Source organism: Salvelinus fontinalis, chromosome 21, assembly GCF_029448725.1.
Source record: "Salvelinus fontinalis isolate EN_2023a chromosome 21, ASM2944872v1, whole genome shotgun sequence".
In the NCBI taxonomy this organism is placed as follows: domain Eukaryota; kingdom Metazoa; phylum Chordata; class Actinopteri; order Salmoniformes; family Salmonidae; genus Salvelinus; species Salvelinus fontinalis.
Window position 1 is genome coordinate 28259611 of NC_074685.1, and position 27159 is coordinate 28286769.

At 43.8% G+C, this 27159-nt stretch overlaps 1 protein-coding gene across 2 annotated transcripts in view; it reads left to right on the forward strand.

Moving 5' to 3' along the window:
- unc13bb (unc-13 homolog Bb (C. elegans)) overlaps positions 1-27159 on the forward strand; it is a 100596-nt gene that overhangs the window by 15318 nt on the left and 58119 nt on the right. For both annotated transcript variants that reach the window (XM_055874540.1, XM_055874541.1), the window contains exons 3-8: positions 13468-13567; positions 16351-16468; positions 16638-16761; positions 21378-21451; positions 21961-22018; positions 23344-23557. In XM_055874540.1, the coding sequence (XP_055730515.1) occupies positions 13468-13567; positions 16351-16468; positions 16638-16761; positions 21378-21451; positions 21961-22018; positions 23344-23557 (688 nt within the window). The remainder of the gene's footprint in view (positions 1-13467; positions 13568-16350; positions 16469-16637; positions 16762-21377; positions 21452-21960; positions 22019-23343; positions 23558-27159) is intronic.

Below are 27159 nucleotides of genomic sequence, written 5' to 3' on the forward strand. Positions count from 1 at the left end.
TGAAAATCTATAGCAAGACCTGAAAATGGTTGTCTAGCAATGATAATGCAAATAATGTGTACATTTGGCACAATCCAGGCGTGGAAAGCTCTTAGAGACATACCCAGAAAGACTTACATCTGTAATCGCTGTTAAAGATGACTCAGGGCTGTGAATACTTATGTAAATGTATCTGTATTTCATTTTCAATACATTTGCAACATTTTCCACAAAAAAATTCACTTTGCCATTATGGGGTGTTGTGTGTAGATTGAATTCAGGCTGTAACACAACAAAACGTGGAGTAAGTCAAGGGGTATGAATACATTCTGAAGGCACTGTAACGAGGAATAAAGTCACTAGGCAACAGGATAGATGATAAACTGTAGCTGCAGCGTATGCGATGAGCCCAAACATTTTTGCAAAAAGAGCAGATAGCGATTTAACTAACCACTTGGAAGTCTTTTATGGTTGTTCAAGGTGCTGTTGACTCCAGACTTGGTACATCAGTACCGCTGGCCATGCAATAGCAGAAAGAACAGTCTGGCTTGGGAGGCTGGACCCTTTGACAATTGTTAGGGCCTTTCTCTGACACCGCCTAGTATAGAGGTCCTTGATGGCAGGGAGTTTGGCCCCAGTGATGTACTGTGCCGTACAGTCTACCATTTGCAGCACCTTGCAGTCAGATGTGAAGCAGTGGCCATACCAAAAGGTGATGCAGCTAGTCAATATGCTCTCAATGGTGCAGCTGTAGAACTTTTTGAGGATCTGACCCAATCTTTTTAGTCTCCTTAGGGGGAAGAGGCGTTGCCATGCTCTCTTCATGACTGTGTTGATGTGTGTGGACTATCATAGATCCTTAGTGATGTCAACACCGAAGAACTTGAAGCCCTCAACCCACTCCACTACAGCGCAGTCGACGTGAATGGGGGCGTCCTCGGCCTTCCTTTTCCTGTAGTTCTCAATCATCTCCTTTGTCTTGCTAACGTAAATGGAGAGGTTGTTTTCCTGAATCCACACTGCCAGGTCTCTGACCTCCTCACTAGAGGCTGTCTCATCATCGGTGATCAGGCCTACCACCGTTGTGCCGTCAGCGTACTTAACTTCTTTGGGGCACCATACCACCCCCCCCCCCCTACTAAATTTCCACCTAAAGACATACCCTAATCTAACTGCTTGTAGCTCAGGCTCAGAAGCAAGGATATGCATATTCTTGGTATCATTTGAAAGGAAACACTCTGCATTTTGTGGAAATGTGAATTGAATGTAGGAGAATATAACACAAAAGATCTGGTAGAAGAAAATACAAGGAATTAAACATACGTTTTCTGTTTTTTATTGTTGCTGCATCATCTTTCAAATGGCCAAGAACAGCCAAACATACAGATAGGATGCTGTGGATGATTTTAATGAAGAACATAAGATGGCAACAATAGCTGAGCAAAGTTTTAGACATAACTTCAAAAATGGGCGAGCTACATGACATTGAGCATGAAGTCACCCAGGTGTCCCACACAAATGTACCCAAGTGGCCGAATTGGTACAGTGATACATTTTGAAGGAAATAACTATAAACAAAATACATAAATGCTATTCTAACACACCCCAAAAATTATATATATGGGGAAAAAAATAATTATAAAAAAATAATAATAAACAACCAAACAAATAACAAGGGTAACTATTTACACATTTTCTATTTACAATATTGTGAAGACCCTCAGTCCTCTACACAATATTGTGCTGCTGGTGTCATGGGCCATAGCAGTCTCTTTCTGCTGTAAAGCAGAGGCTTACTGAACAGGTGGTGCAGGTGATGGGGCATTTCCTGTGACAAAGCGCACAACGACATCTCCCTACTGTGCCCTTTTTGCCCTGAGGCACATTCATGCCTGCAGAGATGAATCTGGGCAGGTGAACATCACTGGTTGTGGTGTTCAGACTCTAGACTTTGTTTTAGCTTTTCCTGATTTATTTGTCATTTAAATATATAAACTTGTTAAATGCTATTGAATATGTACTGCTATACGTTACACTCGTGGCTCCGTCAACTAGGATTTGCAATGGCGAATGAACCTCTTTTACGCCAGAGTTTACGACAAAGGCTGGTCTTCAAACGTATAACCATTACATATTGCCGTTAACCTCAGCTCATTGGCTATCTTCCAAGCTAGATTTCAAGATGATCATTGGGCCAAAATACAGTCAATCAACGATAGACCGGTCCTACCATTGGTGCGCAATGAGGTCATTGATTGGTGTCTTCCAATCGGTTTGTTTCAGTCAATACGTCCCGGGGAAAGAGCCATGTATGGTTGTGTTAGTAACAACCAGAGGATTGTAATGAAACCAACCATGACTGGATAAACATTTGTTTACTGTGTGTAATTACCACGAACGCTTCGTCCAAAGTTGAATGAGACGGAAATCACGACGCAAACGGTTTACAAATGTTTCGTGTTAGGCTATAAAAATGGATTTTATCAAATAAAACGAATATTCACTGTGTAGTTAGGACACTTGGCATTGCCACCAGAGGAAGATCTTCAATGGTAAGCGATTTATTTTATTGTTTTTTCTGACTTTTGTGACGCTAATGCTTGGTTGGAAAATGCTAGTAATACGTGTGTGTGTGGGGGGCCGTCCTCAGAAAATCGCATGTTTGCTTTTGCAGTAAACCTTTTTGAAATCTGACACAGCGGCTGGATTAATAAGACGTTCATCTTTTAAATTATGTAAAATACATGTATTTACAAGAATGTTTAATACAACGAATGGTGTATTTAAAATGTTAGCTCTCTGCAGTTTCACCGGATGTTGGCCTGGTGGGACGTTAGCGTCTCACCTACCCTAGAGAAGTTAATGATGTTGTTGGAGTCATGTCCGGCCAAACAGTTATGGGTGAACAGGGAGTAAAGGAGGGGACTAAGCACGCACCCCTGATGGGCCCGCGTGTTGGGGGTCAGCGTGGCAGATGTGTTGCTTACGTCCACAAATGTGTAGGCACCTGGGGGCGGGCCATCAGGAAGTCCAGGATCCAGTTGCAAAGGGAGGTGTTCAGTCCCAGGGACCTTGGGTTAATGATGAGCTTAGAGGGCGCTACAGTGTTAAATGGTGAGCTGTAGTCAATGTACAGCATTCTCACAGGTGTTCCACTTGTCCAGGTGGGAAAGGTCAGTGTGGCGTGCAATAGAGATTGTGTCATCTGTGGAGATGTTGGGGCGGTATGCGAATTGCTGTTGGTCCAGGGTGTTGATATGACATGACCAGCCTTTCAAAGCATTTCATGGCTACAGATGTGAGTGCTACAAGGTGATTATCATTTAGACAGGTTACCTTGGCGTTCTTGGCCACAGGGACTATTGTGGTGTACTTCAAGCATGTACGTATTACAGACTGGTAGGTATTAGACTGGGAGAGGTTCAAAATGTCACTGAAGATCTTTGAACAGTGTTTTCCCACAGCACCGGCTGTCGGCTATACAGCTGACTACAGTGTCATGTTCAGCCGGGCACTTTTTCCATTTCCATTAACTAGGCTACTTTTCAATTCACTAGTCAGAAAAAAAGTCTGCCGAGCCATCTTCCGCTAGAATGAACAATATGCATCTTCTAGCAATCTATTGATAAGACTTTTTTTTCTTTTTCTATTGATATTACTCTTTTTTTCTGACTAGTGAATTGAAAAGTAGCCTAGTTAATGGAAATGGAAAAAATGCAATTTGCCTGTAAGTCACGAAGTGAGTGATGACAGGGAAAGACTGCTCGTTTGACAGTGTGCTGTCGGTCAGGGTCTGAAATAACGATGGCCTGCCGGGGCCAGTAGATCTCGTCAGTGGCCAGTTACTTTTCATTATAGGATTTGTTTTATTTTTATGTAGATAAACTTTACCTGAAAGTGGGAGTGTTCACTAATCATTGATTATAAGCAAGTGTTTTGCTAACTTAGTCTAAACATTCTACATCTCTTTCCAACTGTGATGCTGGATCAGCTAGTCTGGCTAGATGCGAGGGGGGTGTAGATCGCTGTAGGCCGTGGCACTTCAGAAAAAATATTTGTACTTTTATACAATCCATGCTTTCATTGCTTGCTAGAAAATTACCATATTGTGTTAAAAAAAAATGTTAAGGTTGGATATGTCTGACTTTAATTAACAGCAGTTGACAAGGTGGTTCTGGCTCTGAGGCCTATAACCTAATGTGCTAACGTTGTGTCAAATGGACAATTCGCCAATCCTTTCCAACCTGGCATGGTATAATTTGATTGGTCTATAAATTAAGAAAAGACTATCAACACCGATCAGGCTCGGTCCTGGCCGATATGCCGCCCTAGGCAAGACCCAAAACAATTACGCCCTCCAATCCCCGCATAGTAGAATACTGGCCTAGGCTTTAGTGTCGGCCCGCAATGCACTTTTATGAATGCCCATGTGGTAGCTTACTGTTTGTAAAACAATTTACTGTTAATCCCTGTAGTTACATTAATTTCTGTTAATGCATGTATCAATTACTGTTATCATTCTCTGAGTGGAAATGTTTGCAGAGTTCATAACCTGCTACATTTGTGAGAAGCAAGTTTTGGTTTATTTAGTACCACACTCCATATGAGCATGTGCCTAGTTTCTCTGTCCTGTTAATGTTGACAGAGTGCGCACGCACCTGAGGACTCATAGAAGTAGCTGGCATTCTTCTCGCAAATGTCAAATGTAATAAAGTGTCCAGCTTGGCTTCTCAGTCATTTTTTTCTTCACTTTACACAGTAAGTCAACAGTCTTTTAATAAAAGTTGTTTTATATCCATTCAAATTGTAATAGTTTAGCACAGTATTTGAACAATCTTTACAACACTCTCCCCCTCGATAATCAACGTCGCTGATAAATAGGCTATGGTGTGTTTTTGTTTCTATTTTAATGATTGTCAATTTCATCTTCATAGCTATCCCCTTCATACTTTCCTTGTCAATTCATTGTCTTATAACCATGCAGAATTATTTGTTTTTCATGCAGGAATAAAATATAAAACGTTTATTTTGTAAATGAAGTTCTAAAATGCTGCTTATTGTAATTTCTGCTCGGCGTCAAGACTAATTTTGTGCTTTAGTTGCACTTCTCCACTCTGAGAATTCACTAATGGGCATTCTATCAGCAAACGGCACTCTGACTGATGTGTAGCTACTTTTCTCAGGTACTTTTCTAAGTGTAGCCAGCCTACTTTTCTCTGGTAAAACGCAAGATTAACTAAGAAAAACATTAGGAAATGTAGCTTGCTACATTCTTTCTATGATAAACAGAAATATGATGGCCATGCATAGTTTGTGAAAAATACCTTGCTTTTTCACTAAACTCATTTAGCCTACTTGTGTGGCTACCAGCCAAATAGCGTTGCACTTCTGTTGTCATCTGATAAATGAAGCTATTTTCTGCCTCGTGTTGCACTGTGTTTTCTGTGGAGGAAAACTAGCTGCACGCCCCTGATCACTCTATTGAAGCAAATACCCCGGTATACGGTAAATACTATATACCGCCCAAGCCTATTGGTGGCATTGATTGACGAGTGCTTTTACAGAGGTGTGCATGTGTGAGTTCGCTGATTCTCTCCATGTCCATTCAGAAAGTTATCTTGACTGTCTGAACTCCGTCTCTTTTAATACAAATTGGACTTAGTTTGAATGGTTTTGTGCGTCGAAATAGGATCTGTATTAAAAAAGTATATATGTAGAAAAGCCATCGGACAAGGTGGACATCTTATAGGCCTATAAGTAATAACATGAATAAGATTGAAATGACATGATAATAACAAAGTGTAATGTCTTGTTTCAAATAGCTTTTATTAAGAAGCATATCCATGAAAACAAATGTGCAAACAGAATTTAACCATTGTCAGTGACAGTGTACATTGGCCTGGCCATTTACCGTAACCTCAAATGCCAAGACCGTAACAGCCCTCTTTCTGTTTCCCTACATTACAATCACGACCACTAGGAGCGCAACCTGGATGAGCATTTTCTTGTAACCTTATTTCTACCAGTGTGCAGGCATGCGTGCGTGCCGCTGCACGTGGGTGTGTGTTATGACAGAGGGTGAGTTTCCTCCTAATGGTAGATGGTATCATTCCTTTGTGCAAAGTGGAAGAGTTCTTTCAGGGAGAGACCACAATCACTAAGTGGCTCTGATCTAATCAAGGCCTTCTCCCCTTACCTTTTACCTAGTATTCATGGGAAGCAAGTGTGGTCCAAGACAAGGCATGGGGCATCTAATTTGTAAGGGGAGATGGTGAGTGTCTTCAGGGCATTAATGTAATGTAATGTAATGGCTGTATTGTTGTTACTGACTGCCTGTCCTGAGACTCTAATTAGACGTGTCTTCTCACCCCAAAAGTCCTGGGCCTGGTGTCACTGCTAGGGACCTAATAGCTTACAGCTGGTGTCAATATAATTAGTCCTCTGGGGCTAACGACATAACTGCAGGGCTCAAAACTGTGAACCACACATTTGCATTTGCAAGGCTTTGACTTGGCAGCGTGACACCATTTTTATTTATTTATTGGTGCTAGGGTGCCAGTAATTTCTATCTATTTTTTTCCTTAACTGTTCAGAGGAGACTGTGAATCAGGCCGTCATGGTCGAATTTCTGCAACGAAACCACCATTAAAGCACACCAATAAGAAGAGATTTGCTTAGTCCTAGAAGCTCAAGCAATGGACATTAGACTGGTGGAAGTCCAAATGTGATTTTTTTTTTTTTTTAGTTCCAACAGCTGTTTTTGTGTGATGCATGGTAGGTGAATGGAGGATCTCCGCCTGTGTGGTTCCCACCGTGAAGCATAGAGGTGGAGGTGTTTTGGTGTTTGGGTGCTTTGCTAGTGACTGTCTGATTTATTTAGAATTCAAGGCACACTTAACCAGCATGGCTACCACAGCATTCTGCAGCGATACGCCATCCCATCTGGTTTGTGCTTAGTGGGACTATCATTTGTTTTTCAACAGGACATTGACCCAACACACCTCCAGGCTGTGTAAGGGATATTTGACCAAGGAGAGTGATGTAGTACTGCATCAGATGACCTGGCCTCCAACCACCTGACCTCACCCAAAATGAGATGATTTGGGATGAGTTAGATCGCAGAGTGAAGAAAAAGCAGTCAACAAGTGCTTAGCATATGTGGGAACTCTCAAGACTGTTGGAAAAGCATTCCTCATGAAGCTGGTTGAGAGAATGCCAAGAGTGTGCAAAGCTGTCAAGACAATGAGTGGCCACTTTGAAGAATCTCAAATATAAAATATATTTTGATTTGTTTCACACTTTTTTTTGGTCACTACATGATTCCATGTGTTATTTCATAGTTGAGATTTGGGATGAGTTAGATTGCAGAGTGAAGGAAAAGCAGCCAACAGTGCTCAGCATATGTGGGAACTCCTTCAAGACTGTTGGAAAAGCATTCCTGTCTTAACAATTATTCTATGTATAAAGAGTTTTAAAAAATAAAGAAAAACCCTTGAATGAGTAGGTGTCAACTTTTGATCGGTATTGTATATATACAATATATTCGGAAAGTATTCAGACGCCTTGACTTTTTCCACATTTTGTTACGTTGCAGCCTTATTCTGAAATTTAATCTACCCACAATACCCTATAATGACAAGTTTTTTTTTGTTGTGCCTTTTGGGTAACTCCAAGCGGGCTGTCATGTGCCTTTTACTGAGGAGTGGCTTCCGTCTGGCCACTCTACCATAAAGGCCTGATTGGTGGAGTACTGCCGAGGTGGTTGTCCTTCTGGAAGGTTCTCCCATCTCCACAGAGGAACTTTGGAGCTCTGTCACAGTGACCATTGGGTTCTTGGTCACCTCCTTGACCAAGGCTCTTCTCCCCCGATTGCTCAGTTTGTCCCGGCGGCCAGCTCTAGGAAGAGTCTTGGTGGTTCCAACTTCTTCCATTTAAGAATAATGTAGGTCACTGTGTTCTTGGGGACCTTCAATGCTGCAGACATTTTTTTAGTACCCTTCCCCAGATCTGTACCTCGACACAATCCTGTCTCGGAGCTCTACGGACAATTCCTTTGACCTCATGGCTTGGTTTTTGCTTTGACATGCACTGTCAAATGTGGGATCTTATATACACAGGTGTGTACCTTTCCAGATCATGTCCAATCAATTGAATTTACCATAGGTGGACTCCAATCAAGTTGTAGAAACATCTCAAGGATGATCAATGTAAACATGATACACCTGAGCTCAATTTTGAGTCTCATAGCAAAGGCTCTGAATACTTATGTAAATAAGGTATTTGTTATTTTCAATACATTTGCTAATATTTCTCTAAACCTGTTTTCGGTTTGTCATTATGGGGTATTGTGTGTAGATTGAGTGAAAACTATTTTATCCATTTTAGAATAAGGCTGGAACGTAACAAAATGTGGAAAAAGTCAAGGAGTCTGAATACTTTCTGAATTCACTGTATGTGTGTAAATATTAAGTCTATTGTTTCCAGACCTAAAGTGGTCTCCTGATGTGGTTGAAGCATTGTTGTGGACTTAGAACATCCCATTTTTGTAAGTTTTTCTATACGTGTGATTTTGAGAGTGAACCTGAAAAACCTAGGACAACTCGGTAACCTGGGAAATAATACCAGGAAAAAGGTTGAACTGATTTTCATAGGGCCTGTTGAGTGAATCGCCTACAATGACACCCTTTTTGAGATTGCGAAAGGTTGTATTTCTTCCCTCCAAACAATCCATGTAAATATGATAGTGTCAAATTGGAATGAATTGTGTTTGGAGGGTAGGTCATTATTGGCTATAGACTACTTGCTCAGCCAGCTAATTAAGAACATTTAAATTATGTGCGCAGCGTTCGCTATCTTGGGCCATTATTATTTTCTTTCGGACCAGTAGCTTTTAGTTGGCACTGGCAAATGTACCTGAATGTCAAGCCCTGCTGCTGTTAATTTGCCTGGTTATGTATCTAATGAGTCCTCTGGGGCTAACAGGTGTTATTCCATTAGTGTTAATGCATTGTTTCCTTCTCTGTGGAATGTTGTCCGTGCATGGATGACGTTGTTGCACTATACAGTCTCATTCTGTACCTGTTCTAATGATTTAATCTGAAGTTTTGTTGAGCTTGTGTCCATGGCATAATAAATGTTTCTTTTTGTCACCTTGGAAACCTGTGTAAACCGGTGGAGAGGCATTGGGATGTGACGTAACCAGTCTAAAACTAATCTGGTGACATGTATATTTTCCCAGGTCGATAGACTTGTATAAAGGTGGGATTGCGTGAATGCGTGTCTGTCGGAGATCACAGCTCTTGGAAAACAGGTCATTTTCCTGAGTGTTGTGTATAATTGTCTACTGGTTTGTTGGACGACATTGAAATCCATGGTATAGGCGCTTTGGTGCTGGCGTGTTTGTCTAGCTGTGTTACGGTACCACTACCAGTGTATCTGATAGTTTAGATGACTGTTTCTAATCCTGGCCCCTCCCCTCTGCCCCAGGCTGTGGGTCAAGCAGAACCAACAGCAATATGGGAGGGCCGGAGTGGGTGGTGACGGGGGGGCTGGTAGCTGGCAGAGTGCGTCAGCAGGCACGTGTCGGGCCCACCCGCTCTCGCAAACTGGCGCAGGAAATGAAAAGTGGTGGTTATGTCACACGGGCTCTCTAATCTCCCCTGGGCTGGCACGGCTGCAAACCGCTGCTGGCTCCATTTTGGGAGAAACCAACCAACAACGTTATGTTATGCTGACGTTGAGGGTGAGCACTGGCTGTGTAAAGCTGTACACTGCAGCCAGGGCCACTGGGATGGGCTCATCCCGATCTACCCTCCTCCTTTCATCCCTCTCTCCATGTCAGTGCTGCTGGAGGGATAGAGGGAGTTACCAATGCAACGTCAGACGGAAGGGCCAGCCGACGTCTGGTTACATGTCCTCCTACCACTAAAGTGAAATATATTTCATGTTGTAGCCTATATATATATATTTCAATAACAATCAAGATGGAGATCGTCTTCTCTACCTATTATTTAGATTTGATACACAACATAGTATACTGTACTTTACGCTGAGTGTATACAACATTAGGAACACCATCCTGATTTTGAGTTGTACCCCTAAAGTTCTTTGGGCATGGACTACAAGGTGTCAAGTGTTCCATGGGATGCTGGACCATGTTGACTCCAATACTTCCTGCAGTTTTGTCAAGTTTGCTGGATGTCCTTTGGGTGGTGGACCGTTCTTGATACACAAGGGAGACTGTTGAGAGTGGAAAACCCAGCAGTGTTGCAGTTCTTGACACACTCAAACCCCGTTCAAAGGCACTTAAATATTTTTTTGCCCATTCACCCTCTGAATGGCATGCATAGACAACCCATGTCTCAAGGCTTAAACATCTTCTTTGACCTGTCTCCTCCCCTTCATCTACACTGAAATTGATTTAACAGGTTCCTAATGTTTTCTACAGTCAGTGTATAATATCCTACAGTAAATATGAAATAGTTTGCCAATCATTGTTTTATTAAATGAAACGACCTGCTTCAGTGCTGTCTTTTTCAATATGTTTATGAATCAATGGTATTTTAACCTTGGTAGTATGATTGATGACAGTGACCTTTTCTGCTGTAGAAGCAGGTCACAAGTATACCGACTGTCTCTGCATCACGTAGGCCTTATGTACTGGCTTGTTTCAGTATCAGAGGTGAAGTGGTGATCATGCCCAGAGCTATGTTCGGGAGGCTGCTCTGCAGTGAGGGAATCAGATCTGCCTGGGGAGAGAATGGCTAGGTTATATTTTGCTCCCTTCCTGGCGGTGTCCGACTCTGTAGTGAGATTAGCAGGGTCAGTGCATGGGACTGGGAGCAGGGCGTGTGTGGGGGCGTGTGTGGGGGTGTGTGTGGGGTGTGGGGGGGGGGGGGGGGGGGGGGGGGGGACAGAATTATCTCCTTGGACTCTCACTAATGTCGCCAACCGTCACAGTCGCACGAGGACGAAGTGAAGCTGCTGGCCAAGCTAGCTTTACTGCTACTGTACAGGCCCGAAGTCTGATCTATTGTCAATCATGTTACTATCCATGTTGCATCCCATCATGGCCACGTCTGCCACCATGTTCTTTTTCTGACCTGCATACAAAAGTTCTATGATTCTTGTCTGGCAAATCATTTGATGTCCTGCAGATTACTGCCTATGTCATATAAAGATAAAGTAATATGGAGACTTTGTCTCCTACATGTACACAGTAATATGTTTATGACTTAATGGTATCTTTCTCTTTTGTCCCCTCCCACAATTAGAGGTACTTTCAGCATGACAATCCTATCCTAATTATGTGGTGGGGATAAGTACTGTTTTATCAGTATTGTATACTGAACAAAAATATACCACCATTTACATCATGGAGTGTGACATCTCCTTCGCATAAAGTTGATCAGGCTGTTGATTGTGGCCTGTGGAATCTTCTCCCACTCTTCAATGGTTGTACGAAGTTGCTGGATATTGGCGGGAACTAGAACACGCTGTAGTATATGTCGATCCAGAGCATCCCAATCAAGCTCAATGGGTGACATGTCTGAGTATGCAGGCCACGGAAGAACTGGGACATATTCAGCTTCCAGGAATTGTGTACAGATCTTTTCGACATGGGGCTGTGCATTATCATGCTGAAACATGAGGTGATGGTGAGGGATGAATGGTATAACAATGGGCCTCAGGATCTTGTCACGGTATTTCTGCGTTCAAATTGCCATCGATAAAATGCTATTGTGTTCGTTGTCTGTAGCTTCTGCCTGCCCATACCATAACCCCACCACCACCATGGGGCTCTCAGGAAACTGCTCGCCCATACACATGGGCTTCGGTTGTGAGGCCTGTTGGACGTACTGCCAAATGTTCTAAAACGGCTACTCCCACCCAGAGGTACGTGACAATGCCGTTGGAGGTACGCCAAATAGAAATGTGATTTTTAACATTTTCAAACAGTCCATTTAGATTTTCCAACGGGGTTATACATTTGGGTGAGGTTTTTTTCTTGCCTGAGTAGCCTCATTTCTCTGCCAAAAATTAAATTAAACCATCTAGTGTTCAGCGAAATAACAACACAATGTCAAATACAACTGTATTCAATGTGCGGGACAAAATTGAGGCTGATTAAGAAGTTGGAGCTCTTTTCTGTCTGCATTAACAAGGACAACACACAGGTCTTTCCATCATTGTATGACTTTTTTGTGTGCAAATGAACTCAAGCTTACGGACAATGTCAAATGTGATATAGCGACGCACCTGAGTGAGCTGGGTACGCAATTTACGCAGGTACTTCTTTGAAACAGACGACACAAACAACTGGATTCGTTATCACTTTCATGCCCTGCCACCAGTCCACTTACCCATATCTGAACAAGAGAGCCCCATCAAATTGCAACAAGCGGTTCTGTGAAAATGTAATTTAATCAGAAGCCACTGCCAGATTTCTGGATTGATAAACTAAATACAGGCACATACTATGTGAAATTATTTAAGACAGACTCTATCCAATACAACCCAACATTGCAGAGTTATGTGCATCCTTTCAAGCACACCCTTCTCATTAACCTGTGAGTTATTCACAATTTTTGATGAACAAATACGGTTTTATATGTAAAATGGTTAAATAAAGAGCTAAATTATTGATTATTATTTGTGCCCTGGTCCTATTAGAGCTCTTTGTCACTTCCCAGGAGCTGGGTTGTGACAAACTCACAAATTATTATGTTTAATGTGTGTGTGTAGCAGGCTTATGATGATGGCAAAAGACATTTGAAAGTGCGCTGATCCTGGTGCTAGAGGGGTTACGCAGCTGGAGGTTGAATGTTTGAAGGGGTTTGAGACTATAAAAAGTTTGGGAACCACTGCTCTAAAGCAACGTTGGAGGCGGCGATAGCATTCAATTCTAGCAACAGCTGTGGTGGACATTCCTACAACCAGCATGCCGATTGTACACTCCCTCAACTTGAAACATGTGTGGTGTTGTGTGACAAACTGCACATTTTAGAATGGCCTTTTTTTAATGTCAATGTACCTTTATTTAACTAGGCAAGTCAGTTAAGAACAAATTCTTATTTTCAATGACGGCCTAGGAACAGTGGGTTAACTGCTTGTTCAGGGGCAGAACGACAGATTTGTACCTTCAAATCCTCGGGGATTTGAACTTGCAACCTTTCGGTTACTAGTCCAACGCTCTAACCACTAGGCTACCCTGCCGCCCCTAATGATCAAGCTGTGTAATCAACTTCTTGATATGGCACACCTGTCAGGTGGATGGATTATCTTGGCAAAGGAGAAATGCTCACTAACAAGGATGTAAACAAATTTGTGCATATGGAACATTTGTACAATCTTATTTCAGCTCATGAAATATGGGACCAACACTTTACATGTTGCGGGTTATAGTTTTCTTCAGTGTATGAGTCCCCTCCATGAGCTCATGTCATCGTGCAGGCTTTTGACCTCCTTTCTCATCTCTTTGTATTACAGACAAGTTCAATTCATATGTGACGCTGAAGGTACAGAATGTCAAGAGCACCACCATCACCGTGCGAGGGGACCAGCCATGCTGGGAGCAGGACTTCATGTTGTAAGTGACCACACACTTAGACTGCTCTTCCTGTCCTATGCACTCACACACTGTCGTATAGGCCACAACACACCTGCTGTTTGTGTGGAGTATAGAATAGTCTGTCTGAAGGCTCTGTAAGTGTCGCTGTTTTCATAGTGTCAACAGAATCCTGTAACATCAGGTTTGTTTTGGTCGATGAGGATCAGAGAGTGAAGATAAAGGGAGGCTCTGAGCTCAACAGACTTTATTGTGACAGTATGTCCTCCATGCTCAGTCACTAACACCTTTTATTGATTAAGACTGACATGCTGATTTGGCTGTTGTAATTATGCAGCAGATGCAATCACCCGAGTGCTCTACCCTACAGACAGGTGAGAGCAGGAAAGCTAGCCTGCTGCTGGTGGTAATATTCTGTAGCTACACTTCAGCTTTATGATTTTCAGACAGTAATACGTGGCAGTAGGTCACATTCAGGGATTTCCAGTTTTGTCCCCATTGACTACCAGGTGGGTTGTTGTTTCGGGAAAGGTAGCTAACCGGTTCTCATAGCTGTTCACTTATTGTTAATCATCTCATTTCCTCTTTTTTAGTGTTCTGATTGTAGGCTGTGACATTGTAAATGTAGATTTACTCTGTGTGCGGTCATTGTTCTGTTAATTTTTCCAGAACTGTCACAAGGATGTTGCGCAGTGTAAATGCTCTGCCTTAGTACTGTTTACGAAACACAATACGATAGCTTAGCACATCACTCAACAGTGTTGCCATCAAACATTCAGCTCAGGCCCCTTGATGAGCACCACCTGTTACTCCTCTATGTAAATCATGTTTAGCAAATGTGTTAGTTTAGCACAAACTACAAGTCCTATGCCAATGAACAGGACAGTGTATGGTCTAGCTGAGGTGAGCAATTGAAGCGCTAGCGAATGGCATTGGCATGTTAAAAATGATATCTAGTGTGTGTAGGAAAATACACAAGTATACTGTTATCTGGAAACTGGCTCAGCTCGATTTCTTCCTTCTCCAGTGATGTGTTTTCTTGCCAGAAAGCTGTAGCCTATTGGTTCTGTGGGTCAACCTTTATGGAACAGCTTCCCTAATTGATATCGATCACATTCTATATAATTGACTCCGAATACTTTAGTGGATGGCTGCACGTTGATCTTCTTAATGACATAGCAGATTGCCAAAGGGTCTTAGGGTTTGTCAGGCCAGGCTTCTGTTTCTATGTTAGCCAGAGGGAGACTGGAGTCCAGATCAGACCACACCTTCCTTGTGCGATAATGGCCATCCCCACCTAGAGACAGGCTCAGGCCACAAGAGGTTACAGAAAACAGGCGTGTAGTGACAGCTGTGGATCGATATGTATATCTTACATCTCACACTCGCCTTATCTCTAGGTAGGGCTTTTTCCAAAGCGCCTCTGCTATGCTGCTCAGTCATTTATAGACCTATTGTTCTTAATGTTGTTTAGGTGTACAAATACAACACGGTTTGATAGAGCTTAGCCTACTGTATGTGATGTTTAGAGCCTACGTGGAATTGTCTCATTTGGACTGTGGCTTATGTTTACACTGACTGTGATGATGTTGATTTTGACGATTTGACGTAATGGAAGGCTCTCTCACTGTTTCCGTGACGGGGTGCTCCAGGAAGTGACATAGAGGAGAGCCTTAATGTTTCTATGCTTGAATGTGGCCTCAAAAGAACCATCTGTCTCTATGGCAACCCATCAATTAATCATTATTCTGTCCTATCCCTGCTTTTTGAGTGTTTAGAGAAAGTAATGGGGGAAATGATAAATGCAGTGTTTTCCAGCGTTGTTTCCCGAAGCCTGTTGGGGTGGAGTCCTGTGGTTCATTCCCATCACTCCACAGACAATGGGAAGCTCAAATGAAACATGAATGGATTTCTGAATGCTGCTTTCACAGAAATCGGTCCGTGCCGTGGGTTCTTTAGTTTGTGTTTCTATGCTACAGAAAGAGAGAACTCAAAGTGAAGGCAGTGTGTGATTGAGTCTGTTTACTATTTTAAAATGTTCAAAATTGTCGACTCATTGTTTGTATTTGTTTTCTAAAAGTATATTGGTATGATCAATTACTGTATGACCATAAGCAGTTTATACAAGGACCTGGTTAATCATGTTTGCATTCACTGTGGCCACGTAAGAGCCTAAGAGATTGACAGTGGTTGGTTTTCTCATTAGGGTAATAGTGTTGTCGTCATTTGGTGCATCTCTTTAAGTGTGAGTGGTTTAGAATATCTTTGTTTGCACCTGGGCTCACTCTTACTGCCACCGTTACCCAGGGCAGTGTACTTTTGATAATTATCTTCTCATCTTCCTATTGTTTTTGCCGCATTAACTTGTCAACCACGGTCGATGCCAGTATGCAAATGAGATCGATACATCATGAGCAATAGTCTCTTTCAAAGGAGAGGCTCTGTTATTGTTAGCAAGCTTTGCTTCCATTTGAATGGCAAATAAAGGACTGAATGCATCACAACGTCTGACATGATGCGTAAACAAAGACCACAAGTAGTCGATGAGCAGCAGGCCAGACAGTAGTACTTATCCTAGTTTCTGTTGTCATAGTTACTTCGACGTTTCCATTTGAATGGATGTGACTCACTACATAATAAATGAAACCGTCCTTTAGAATATTTACAGTTTAGTCCTATACAATGTTACCTATGGGCTCAATCACTTTGTCTCTATCTTAATACCAATTTCTGTCTATCAAACTTTATCGAATGAGAGTTGATTATGACCCAATCTCCTTCATTCCCACCCTCTGTCTCTCCAGTGAGATCAACCGTCTGGACCTGGGGCTCATCGTGGAGGTGTGGAACAAAGGCCTTATCTGGGACACCATGCTGGGGACTGCCTGGATCCCCCTCAAGAGCATCCGCCAGTCAGAGGAGGTGAGGAACACAGAATGCACACATGCATCCAAACGTACACACACAATTACATCAGACATCCAGCTCAAATGTTGAAACCATGTACACATATGTCTGGGCACTAGTTCACCACCTGGTTGGTTTAATCTGGTCTGTCTATGACTTCTGACCTTGTCTTCCTCTTCTTCAGGAGGGTTCAGGGGAGTGGACCTTCCTGGATGCTGAGGTTCTGATGAAGGCTGATGAGATTTACGGCACCAAGAACCCAACGCCCCACCGGGTTCTGCTGGACACGCGCTTTGAGCTGCCTTTTGGTAAAATGTCATATAGGTCACCATTTTTTTGATTGGGCACATAGCTATCACAGGATATCTCTTTTATATAATAAGCTCTCTTTAAAATGTTTTTGTTGCTTCTATACAGTACATCATGGTCAAATAGCTTTTACAGTTACAGTAGCTAAAGGTAAAATGCTGAAATGTTTTAGGTCTGTTTTTGTTGTTGCATTGGAAGATGTGACAGACATAAGGCACAGTAATGATTTATACAGTAGTAGCTTTTCCAATGACCTGTGCTTTAACGTGCGTCACCAGACATGATATCGATTGGCTGAAATGCCAGCAGGTTGAGTAGTGAGCCTCTTGGATACAGCTGCTCTCATCTCTCTACACTGAGAGGGAACAGTTATGTAATTTGTACGTCACTTTCGACATCGCTGTCCCTTAATGTTGCCAGTATTGGCGTCGGCGTGCCTAAAACACTTCAGATCGGTAGCTTCAAAGTTAAAACTGTGGGAGGAGCTTGGGCTACTTTCAGGTGTTTAAGGGCAGGCCTTTGAAGGTAGGGGAGGTGAGGCTGTGTGTTTGTCTGGGTTCTTTGTACAATTGATCCCATTCATTCACCAGGAAAAGGGTTTGGTTTCATCTGCCTTTGAAGCCCTGGCCTTTTGTGTTTGGCTCTCTTTAATGTCCAGTGTCTCTAAAGGATCATGGCCCATCCGGGCACAGGGAGGGAGTGGGGTCTCTGCTCTAATAGACCAGCGGCATCAAATCAAGTTGTATTTGTCACATGGGCCGAATACAACAGGTGTAGGCCTTACATTGCAATGCTTACTTACAAGCCCTTAACCAACAATGCAGTTTTAATAAAATACCTAGGAATAAAAGTAAGAGAAGAATAACAAATAATTAAAGAGCAGCAGTAAATAACAATAGTGGGGCTATATACAGGAGGTATTGGTACAGAGTCAAAGTGTGGGGGCACCGGTGTCGGGGTAATTGAGGTAATATGTACATGTAGGTAGTTATTGAAGTGACTATGCATAGATAATAACAGAGTAGCAGCAGTGTTCCAGGGGGGGGGGGGGGGGGGCAGCAGCAATGCAAATAGTCTGGGTAGCCATTTGATTAGCTGTTCTTGAGTCTTATGGCTTGGGGGTAGAAGCTATTTAGAAGCCTCTTGGATCTAGACTTGGCGCTCCGGTACCGCTTGACGTGTGGTAGCAGATAGAACAATCTAATACTAGAGTGGCTGGAGTCTTTGACAATTTTTAGGGCCTTCCTCTGACACTGCCTGGTATAGACATCCTGGATGGCAGGAAGCTTGGCCCCGGTGATGTACTGGGCCGTACGCATTACCCTCTGTAGTGCCTTGAGGTCGGAGACCGAGCAGTTGCCATACCAGGCAGTGATGCAACCCATCAGGATGCTCTCGATAGTGCAGCTGTAAAACCTTTTGAGGACCCATGCCAAATCTTTTCAGTCTCCTGAGGGGGAATAGGTTATGTCGTGCCCTCTTCACAACTGTCTTGGTGTGCTTGGACCATGTTAGTTTTATTTATACATTTTTGAAGAAAAATAATTTACCCCCTTTTTCGTGGTATCCAAATATTAGTAGGTACTGTCTTGTCTCCTCGCTACAACTCCTGTACGGGCTCGGGAGAGACGAAGGTCGAGAGCCATTCGTCCTCCGAAACACAACCCAACCAAGCCGCACTGCTTCTTAACACAGCGCGCATCCAACCCGGAAGCCAGCCGCACCAATGTGTCAGAGGAAACGCCTATTGACCTGGTCAGCGTGCACTGTGCCCGGCCCGCCACAGGAGTCGCTAGTGCGCGATGAGACAAGGATATCCCTACCGGCCAAACCCTCCCTGACCCGGACGACGCTAGGCCAATTGTGCGTCGCCCCATGGACCTCCCGGCTGCGACAAAGCCTGGGCTCGAGCCCAGAGTCTCTGCTGGCACAGTGCCTTAGACCACTGCGCCACCCGGGAGGCCCTGGACCATGTTAGTTTCCTTTTCCTGTAGTCCACAATCCTCTCCTTTGTCTTGATCTCGTTGAGGGAGAGGTTGTTGTCCTTGCACCACACGGTCAGGTCTCTGACCTCCTCCCTATAGGCTATCTTGTCGGTGATCAGGCCTACCACTGTTGTCATCGGCAAACTTAATGATGGTATTGGAGTTGTGCAGTCATGAGTGAACAGGGAGTACTGGAGGGAGCTGAGCACGCACCCCTGAGGGGCTCCCGTGTTGCGGATAAGAGTGGCGGATGTGTTGTTACCTACCCTTACCACCTGGGGGCGGACCATCAGGAAATCCAGGATCCAGTTGCAAAGGGAGGTGTTTAGCCGCAGGGTCCTTAGCTTAGTTATGAGCTTCGAGGGCTCTATGGTGTTGAACGCTGAGCTGTAGTCAATGAACAGCATTCTCATATAGGTGTTCCTTTTCTCCAGCTGGAAAGGGCAGTGTGGAGTGCAGTAGAGATTGCATCATCTGTTGGGCGGTATGCAAATTGGAGTGGGTCTAGGGTTTCTGGGATAATGGTGTTGATGTGAGCCATGACCAGTCTTTCATAGCATTTCATGGCTACCGACGTGAGTGCTACAGGTCAGTAGTCATTTAGGCAGGTTACCTTAGGGTTCTTTGGCACAGGGACTATGGTGGTCTGCTTGAAAAATGTTGGTATTACAGACTCAGACAGGGAGAGGTTGAGAATGTCAGTGAAGACACTTGCCAGTTGATTAGCGCATGCTCAGAGTACACATCCTGGTAATCAATCTGGCCCTGCTGCCTTGTGTATGTTGACCTGTTGGACGGTCTTACTCACATCGGCTGCCGAGAGCGTTATCGCAGTCGTCCGGAACAGCTGATGCTTTCATGCATGTTTCAGTGTTCCTTGCCTCAAAGCGAGCATAGAAGTAGTTTAGCTCGTCTGGTAGGCTTGTGTCACTGGTAAGCTCTTGGCTGTGCTTCCCTTTGTTGCCTGTAATAGTTTGCAAGCCCTACCACATCTGAGCCGGTGTAGTATGATTTGATCTTAGCCCTGTATTGATGCTTTGCCTGTTTGATGGTTCATCGGAGGGCATAGAGGGATTTCTTTTAAGCTTCCGTCAGCTCTAGCCTTTAGCTCTGTGCGAATGTTGCCTGTAATCCATGGCTTCTGGTTGAGGTATGTACGTACAGTCACTGGGGACGACATCCATTTATTGATGAAGCCAGTGACTGATGTGGTGTACTCCTCAATGCTATCAGAAGAATCCTGGATCATATTCCAGTCTGTGCTAGCGAAGCCGTCCTGTAGTTTAGCATCTGCTTCATATGACCACTTTTTTGGGGGGGCTGAGTCACTGGTGCTTCCTGCTTTAATTTGAGCTTGGAAGCAGGAATCAGGAGGATAGAATTATGGTCAGATTTGCCAAATGGAGGTCGAGGGAGAGCTTTGTACACGTCTCTGTGTGTAGGGTAAAGGTGGTTGCACATTTAGCATGCTGATAGAAATTAGGTAAAACTGATTTAAGTTTCCATGCATTAAAGTCCTCGGCAACTAGGAGCGCCACCTGGATGAGCGTTTTCCTGTTTGCTTATCGTGGTATACAGCTCATTGAGTGTGATCTTAGTGCGCGCATCGTTCTGTGGTGGTATGTAGAGAGCTACGAAAAATACAGATAAACTCTCTAGGTAGATAGTGTGGTCTACAGCTTATCATGAGATACTCTACCTCAGGCAAGCAACACTTTGAGACTTCCTTAGATATCGTGCACCAGCTGTTGTTCACATATATGCATAGGCCCCCGCCCGTGTCTTAACAGTCTGCTGTTCTGTCCTGCCGATACAGCGCATAACCCGCCAGCTGTATATTCTCAATGTCGTTGTTCAGCCACGACGCAATAAAACATAAGATATTACAGTTTTGAATGTCCCGTTGGTAGGATATGTGCTTTCAGCTCGTCCCATTTATTTTCCATCGATTGAACATTAGCTAGCAGGATTGAAGGTAAGGGCAGATTAGCCACTCGTCTAATCCTCACAAGGCACCCTGATCTTTTTCCACAAAACCTCAGTTTCATTCTCAAGTGAATCACGGGATCAGGGCCTGGTCGGGTGTCTGTAGTAGTATTTCCCTCCCATCCAACTCATTGAAGAAGAACTATTCATTCAGTTTGAGGTGAGCAATCGCAGTTCTGATGTCCAGAAGCTCTTTTCGGTCATAAGCGACGGTAGCATCAACATTATGTACAAAAGAAGTTACGAACAACGTGAAAAAACAAACAAAATAGCATGGTTGGGCTGGTTACGTCCTCAAGTAAAGGCTTGTGCAGTTTTGCAGCCCATTAACGTCCTGTACTCTGTGCTTATGTCTCTGAAGTTCTGTCACTGTCAGGACTATGATCCTTAGCTTCTGTGCATTCATTTGTGTCTGTCATTACAAACGTTTCTACAGTGGAGCTGTAGTACCGGGCCCTGGCACCCAACAGTGCAGTTTGAGGGCCTAGTCAACTATTTGTAATGTTTTATTCTAAAGTGGCTTATGATATATTTAAAGGGCCATGAATATGTAATGGCAGCATGGTGTATGTGGGAGCACGGATGGTGTAGGTTAGGATGCAGCTCACCAGTCACCCCTGTGTGTGTGCACCTCTCTCTGCCAGACATCCCAGATGATGAGGCACAGTACTGGACCTGCAAGCTGGATCGCATCAACACTATGAGGATCCATGATGAGGTAATGCCCACCCAACATGCAAGGCGTAAGGAACAGTGTGTCAAATATCTAGATTCAAAATGTACGTATTTATATTTCAAGCATTTAGACCGGTAATCTATTTATGAAAATAGTCTCTATGTTTGCATATTGTAAATTACCATGTACCGTACCGTGCCGTCAAATCTTCTGTCACCTTATCTCGGGGATTACACTTGGCTCTTTTTATTCACTAGCACACAGGACAATACATGTAATTAGACGATGGGAGTAACTCTGGTCATTTGACTCTTTCCTCAAAGAAAACACTGGTTAGGTACTGTATTGACATGTGTTCATCACTGTTTGCTGTGCTCTGAAGTGACAACATAGATTGTAGATAATAACTAACTATTGCTTGCAGTGGCATTGAAGTCATGGCGGTGATACAAATATTATACAAATGCAGGAGTTTGAGAGTGACGATGATGCTTTGTTGTTGTGGATGATGGTCAGAGGTCACAATTCCTATTCTCTTTTCCTCTCTCCAGTACCCTCTGCAGGATGAGGTCCAAAAACGCCCCATGCCGCTTGCTGCCTCCCAATGCTGTGAGTGGGACTGACTTCCACACCATAATATCCCACTAGGTGGCGCTCTCTCATCAGTCCTGTCTCTCTCTGGCTAACCATTAGTTTGGGCTTTTCACGTTATTTAAGTTATATATTTGCTTGTCGTGTTCCTGAGTTATGTGTGAATCTCCTAACCCAGACTTAACATCAAGTAAGCCTTTTATCCAATACATTTTTTCCAAAACAGTCACTACTCATGCAATGTTAAGAAGAATGTCAACACACAGTGATGCCACTTTCATGCATGGTCATAGTTTCCCCTCCTATGTCATGCACAGTTTTTGCATACTCTCCACTACCTCTCACTTTACTTCTCTGCCAACACCCTCACCAGGCAACTATTTCGGATGGGCTGACACACTGAGTATGTAACAGTCTTTTTTGTGATGAATTTTATCCCTTCCCAAAGCTTCACCTTGGCCTATCCTCAATACATTGTGCATGTTATCCAGCACCAAAAACAATCGCTACAGCCAGGGGAAATATTCCCCCCCCCACACACACACTCTCCTCTCTCTACACCTCATGTCAGAGTTTCATCTATATTTCTTGAGTTTCGTCACCTTTATCAATTTCCCCACGTGACATGGAAAAACACACATTGTTATTATTTCTACCTGCATGTAAACAAAACTGGACAATAGCAGTTAAGCCTAGATCTGTTTTTGCAGTCAGCGGGTGACCTTGATAAGCGTAGTGGCAGTTGATGACTTCCTGAACAATGTCAATGAGATGCAACAGCATCGTCACACAGACAGGGGGCAGTGTTCGCCAGCTTGTTTGAGAAATCGAAACATCAGTTTGTCCTGAGCTATCTATTTCACTTATCAGTCTGGAGCACAGCCCAGCTCAACTGTCATTCTGCATTCCAAAGGACCTGTCTGCGTGCCAAAGTTGAGACTGCGTCACTGAGAGACAATGTCAACATTGCATTTGAGTTCCTTAACTGATTAATTTTGGAGTGTCCCTTTTTGACTGTTTAATGACTTATACGTTCAGTCGCATCACATTCCCCTTCCCACTGTGGTTTACTTCCTGGTTGGCTTGCATTCAAAGGTGCATGACCCTTGCCCTCCTTACCTCCCTCTTACCTGACCCTTCCTGACCCCAGTGTATATCACCACTTGTTCTTATTGTGTAACTCAGATATGTATGAGGCGAACATGTTTATTTTTTAATTTGTGAAATTGTGAGCATCAGTGGGATAGAATGGAGATTCAGTAGTCATTTTAGCAGTTGTTATAATGCCTAGGTCTCTAGAAGTTATCTTGTGGAGCTTGTCCTTTTGCCCCTCCCCCTTACAGCCCTGGATGACCATGACAGTGCGGTGGACGACCGGGACAGTGACTACCGTAGTGAGACCAGCAACAGCGTGCCCCCACGCTACCACACCACGACCCAGCCCAACTCCTCCATGCACCAGTACCCCATGGGCCCCCGGCTCCAGAACCACCTGGACTCCTGCACCGACTCCATCCGCAGCTTTGACATGGACTACAGAGACCACCGTGGTAGCAGGTAGAGCTTCTGAATACCACCCGCAAACGTACAATACATGCCCCTACACAGAATTCACAGAAATGCACAAATTCAACCGTAAAAGATTGCACACCTGTTCATATATTCTACCATCATGCATATTGACAGATAGTGAAGGATGTCCAGAGTTAGGACATTAATAAAAAAGGTTTAGTGCCGTATTGGACATTTTATTTTGTTTTGTTAGTTTGTTTTAAACAGTTTTCTATGTAAATAAATCATTTTGCAAATAGACCCAGTTAGTTGAGGGCCTGAGTCTTAGCTGTTTTGTTTGTTAGAGGGCTTCCCTCTTTCAGACGATTAAGGCACATCCACCCTCCTGGGACAGAATGGCAGAATCATTTGGCTGCCTTTGTTGTACCCTGAATACAAGCATATTTCTCAAGTAATGTGAGTAGTTTTAAATCTAGTCGGTTTATGTTCATTTGTCACTGGCACATGGTTTGACACCGCATAGGAAGGAGGTAAACAATGTCACCTGCTTGAATATATGAACAGTGCCCCTGAGGACGTGCTACTTCCATCTGCTTAGATTGTGCGCAACCGTGCAAGATAACCCAATAGCAATTGAGTCTTTGGTGTTTTGTATATTTGGATATAGTATAGAATTTCCTTTAGTTAATGGAATGTGAAAATGCAGTGTAGCTTTGAAGAAGGAACAGATTTGGTCTTAAACAATGTCGAGATTGTCCAACTGCTTAGATGTTTTCCCAGATGGAGCACAAATAATCTGCCAACTCCATTCATGTACCCAGTGTAGAGTGGGTCTTTGCTCTCTTACATGTGTGACTTGCTGTGGAAAACATGTGCTTCAGTGAGATTGTGGTAAATCTCAGTCTGTGTGGACAGATAGAAAGCTGATCCGGATAATTCCATAACATCTGAAAAGAAAAGTGGGATTACAGCCAGGAAAAACTGATTAAAAATTGACGTATTGTTATATGAAACTTCTTTGGCAGTTTGAATGAAACTGGGTTTAGTTAAGCCTGCTCTTGTCACATATGGGTGTTTGTGACCCTGGTTTTGGAAGGGAAGGTTCAGTAAGAGGGAAATTCTGCCCTCCCTGACCAAATTTCTATTCAGTCTGTAAAATGACTTTGGACAGAGATACTTCAGGTTGGATTTCAGGGCTTTTGTGCTGTTATTGATAATCCGCCAGGATGACGAGATCACGCACATAACACGGGCATATCAAACAATCTGAACACACATTCACTAAATAATTATTTACACATGACAAACATTTTTATTTATCTTATGTATTTAATGCTTGTCTGTCAGTCACATGGGCTTTAAATTACTTTTCTGTCCTCTTATAATTTGCAATAATTTTTCTGTTTGCTTTTTTCTTTCTGGTTTTTGTCCCCCCCCTCGCACATCCCATTTTGCCTCTACTTTAATCCATGAACCTAAACTAGAGCAATAAACCATAAAGGGAGGGTCAGAATCATCCCTGTAGATTCTGGCATGGGTGTGGAGGATTGGGAAAGCAAATACAAAGTGCAGGGGAGAAATCAGCTGAGCGAGTTCCTGGAGAAGGAAGAGAATCATTGGGTTGAGGACGATGTTATTCTCCGAATGGGGAGAGCTCTCACTGAGCCCTCAGGCAGCTCGCTCTGCCAAAGCACACAACGCAGTGGCATCCTACCTGCCACCTACCCAGTGGGCTATGACACTATCGATCGGCGGCGGAGAAAAAAGATCCGGGATCCAGGAGGGCTGGCCTTCTCTGAGGCGGAGAAACTCACAGACGAGCCTTTTCCCCCTGACCTTGCACTCCTCCGCCAGAAGAGAGGGGAGCTAGTGCTGCGGCAGGTGGCAGAGTTCGAGGAAGAGGAGGAGCAGATGACGCCATGCCTCAAGCCATACAAGAATGGACTTCTTTACAAGACTAGGATGTGGGCCAAAAACAAGCTGGGGGACACCTTGGAGAACTATGTGGCGTATCAGGAGGAGGAAGCTGCCAGAATGAGAACAGGTTTGGCATACGATTCAGAGGAGGAGCTGCCGTACTCCATGGGATCAGAGGAGGAGCTCGAGGAAATTGCCTCCTTAGCGGAGGCCATTCACTCTGAGAATGGGAGGGGCCAAGGCAGGTATGCTTCATCCCATGGAGGTCACATTGACAAGTATCAGAGTTATCTGGTTAAGAAGAGTGGAAAGGGGAAAATGGGAGGATGGGCTCCTGAAGCAATGCTGTCTCCAGTGGAGGAACCAAGTGACGAGTATGTAGATCCCATGGATGAGCTCCAGTGCCTAGTTGAAACAGTATCAGAGTACCTGGCTGAAAAAGAGGAGGAAATAAGCAGGTATGGGTCTCTTCCCAAGTCATCCAAGTCAAGGTTATCTTCCCAGGGCAGCATAAGAACAGAATCTACTGGAGAGGACCCAAGGACCCCTATTGATGTCAAGGAAGAGACCCAGACAGAGGCTCCACCTGAACCAGGAATATCTGGAGTGAAACATGCTATGAGTTCATTATTCAGTTCCTTCACAGACAAGGTTAGTTCAGCCCCCAAGCAGCCACACTCTGGTTCTGCAGAAACTAAAGAAGTACCACCTGCTCCATCTTCCCAATCTGGTATATCTAAGCTATTTTCATTCATTCCCAAATCCACCAGCCCTGCTCCTGCTCGTGTAGCTCTTGTATCTCCTACAGCTCACCCCAACAGAACATTTTCCTTAAATTTGCCTTCCCAGTCTGATGCCAAGACACAAGTCCAGAATCAAGAAATGCCAGCCATGAGAACAGAGATGTATAGTATAAGTGATGAAGTTCAGGACTCTGCAACAAAGCCAGAGACACCAGCAGTCACTTCAGTTGTTGAGAAAATGAGTTTTGCCGTAAAAAAATCTGGTGAAGAGGTAGTGAACTCCACCAAGGGAAAACAATCCCCAGGGAGAAGTGGCTCAAGAGAGGGCTTTCAAAATCTTGCAAACTGGGAGGAGAAACGTATCCAGCAAGGTGAACAGTCAATGGCTGTGGGAGGAGGCAGAAGACTTGATAATTCAAGAAATGTACACCAAAATAAACAATTTGTTAATACACAAGGAAAAGTTGTGCATGTGAGACCTGACTCTATGACTGCCTCTCAGCAAAGTGTGCCTACTTCAGTGGATGGGAAGTCCATCAGCCAACCAGAACCAGCGAGTTCAGGGTTCTTTAGCCCTTTCAAGAAATCGTTCAGTTCATTGATTGCACCAGTTAACCCTGTTCCCCCGCAGGGCCCTCCACCTGTTGCAGTGTATCCTGTATTTGGGTCGGCACCAGATATTACATCGGAGAAGCCTGTGGAGGAGCCATCTTTAGGCAGTAAGCTAAAACTTCAGTTTCTCTCCTCTGACAATGTCTCTTCCCAACAGCCTCCAAAAGCAGCAGGAGGAGGAGGAATGTTCTCTGGGTTCATGAAATTTGCTTCTGGTGAGGATGTCAGTGCTTCCAAACCCCCAGAAATTCCCAGTCAAGAACAGGCCCAGCATCGCCAATTGCCCCCAGTTCCACATCAGCAGCATATGCAGCAACATCAAAGGCCACCACCAATGTCTCTTGGGATGCAGCAAGCTCCTCCTGAACCTCAAGA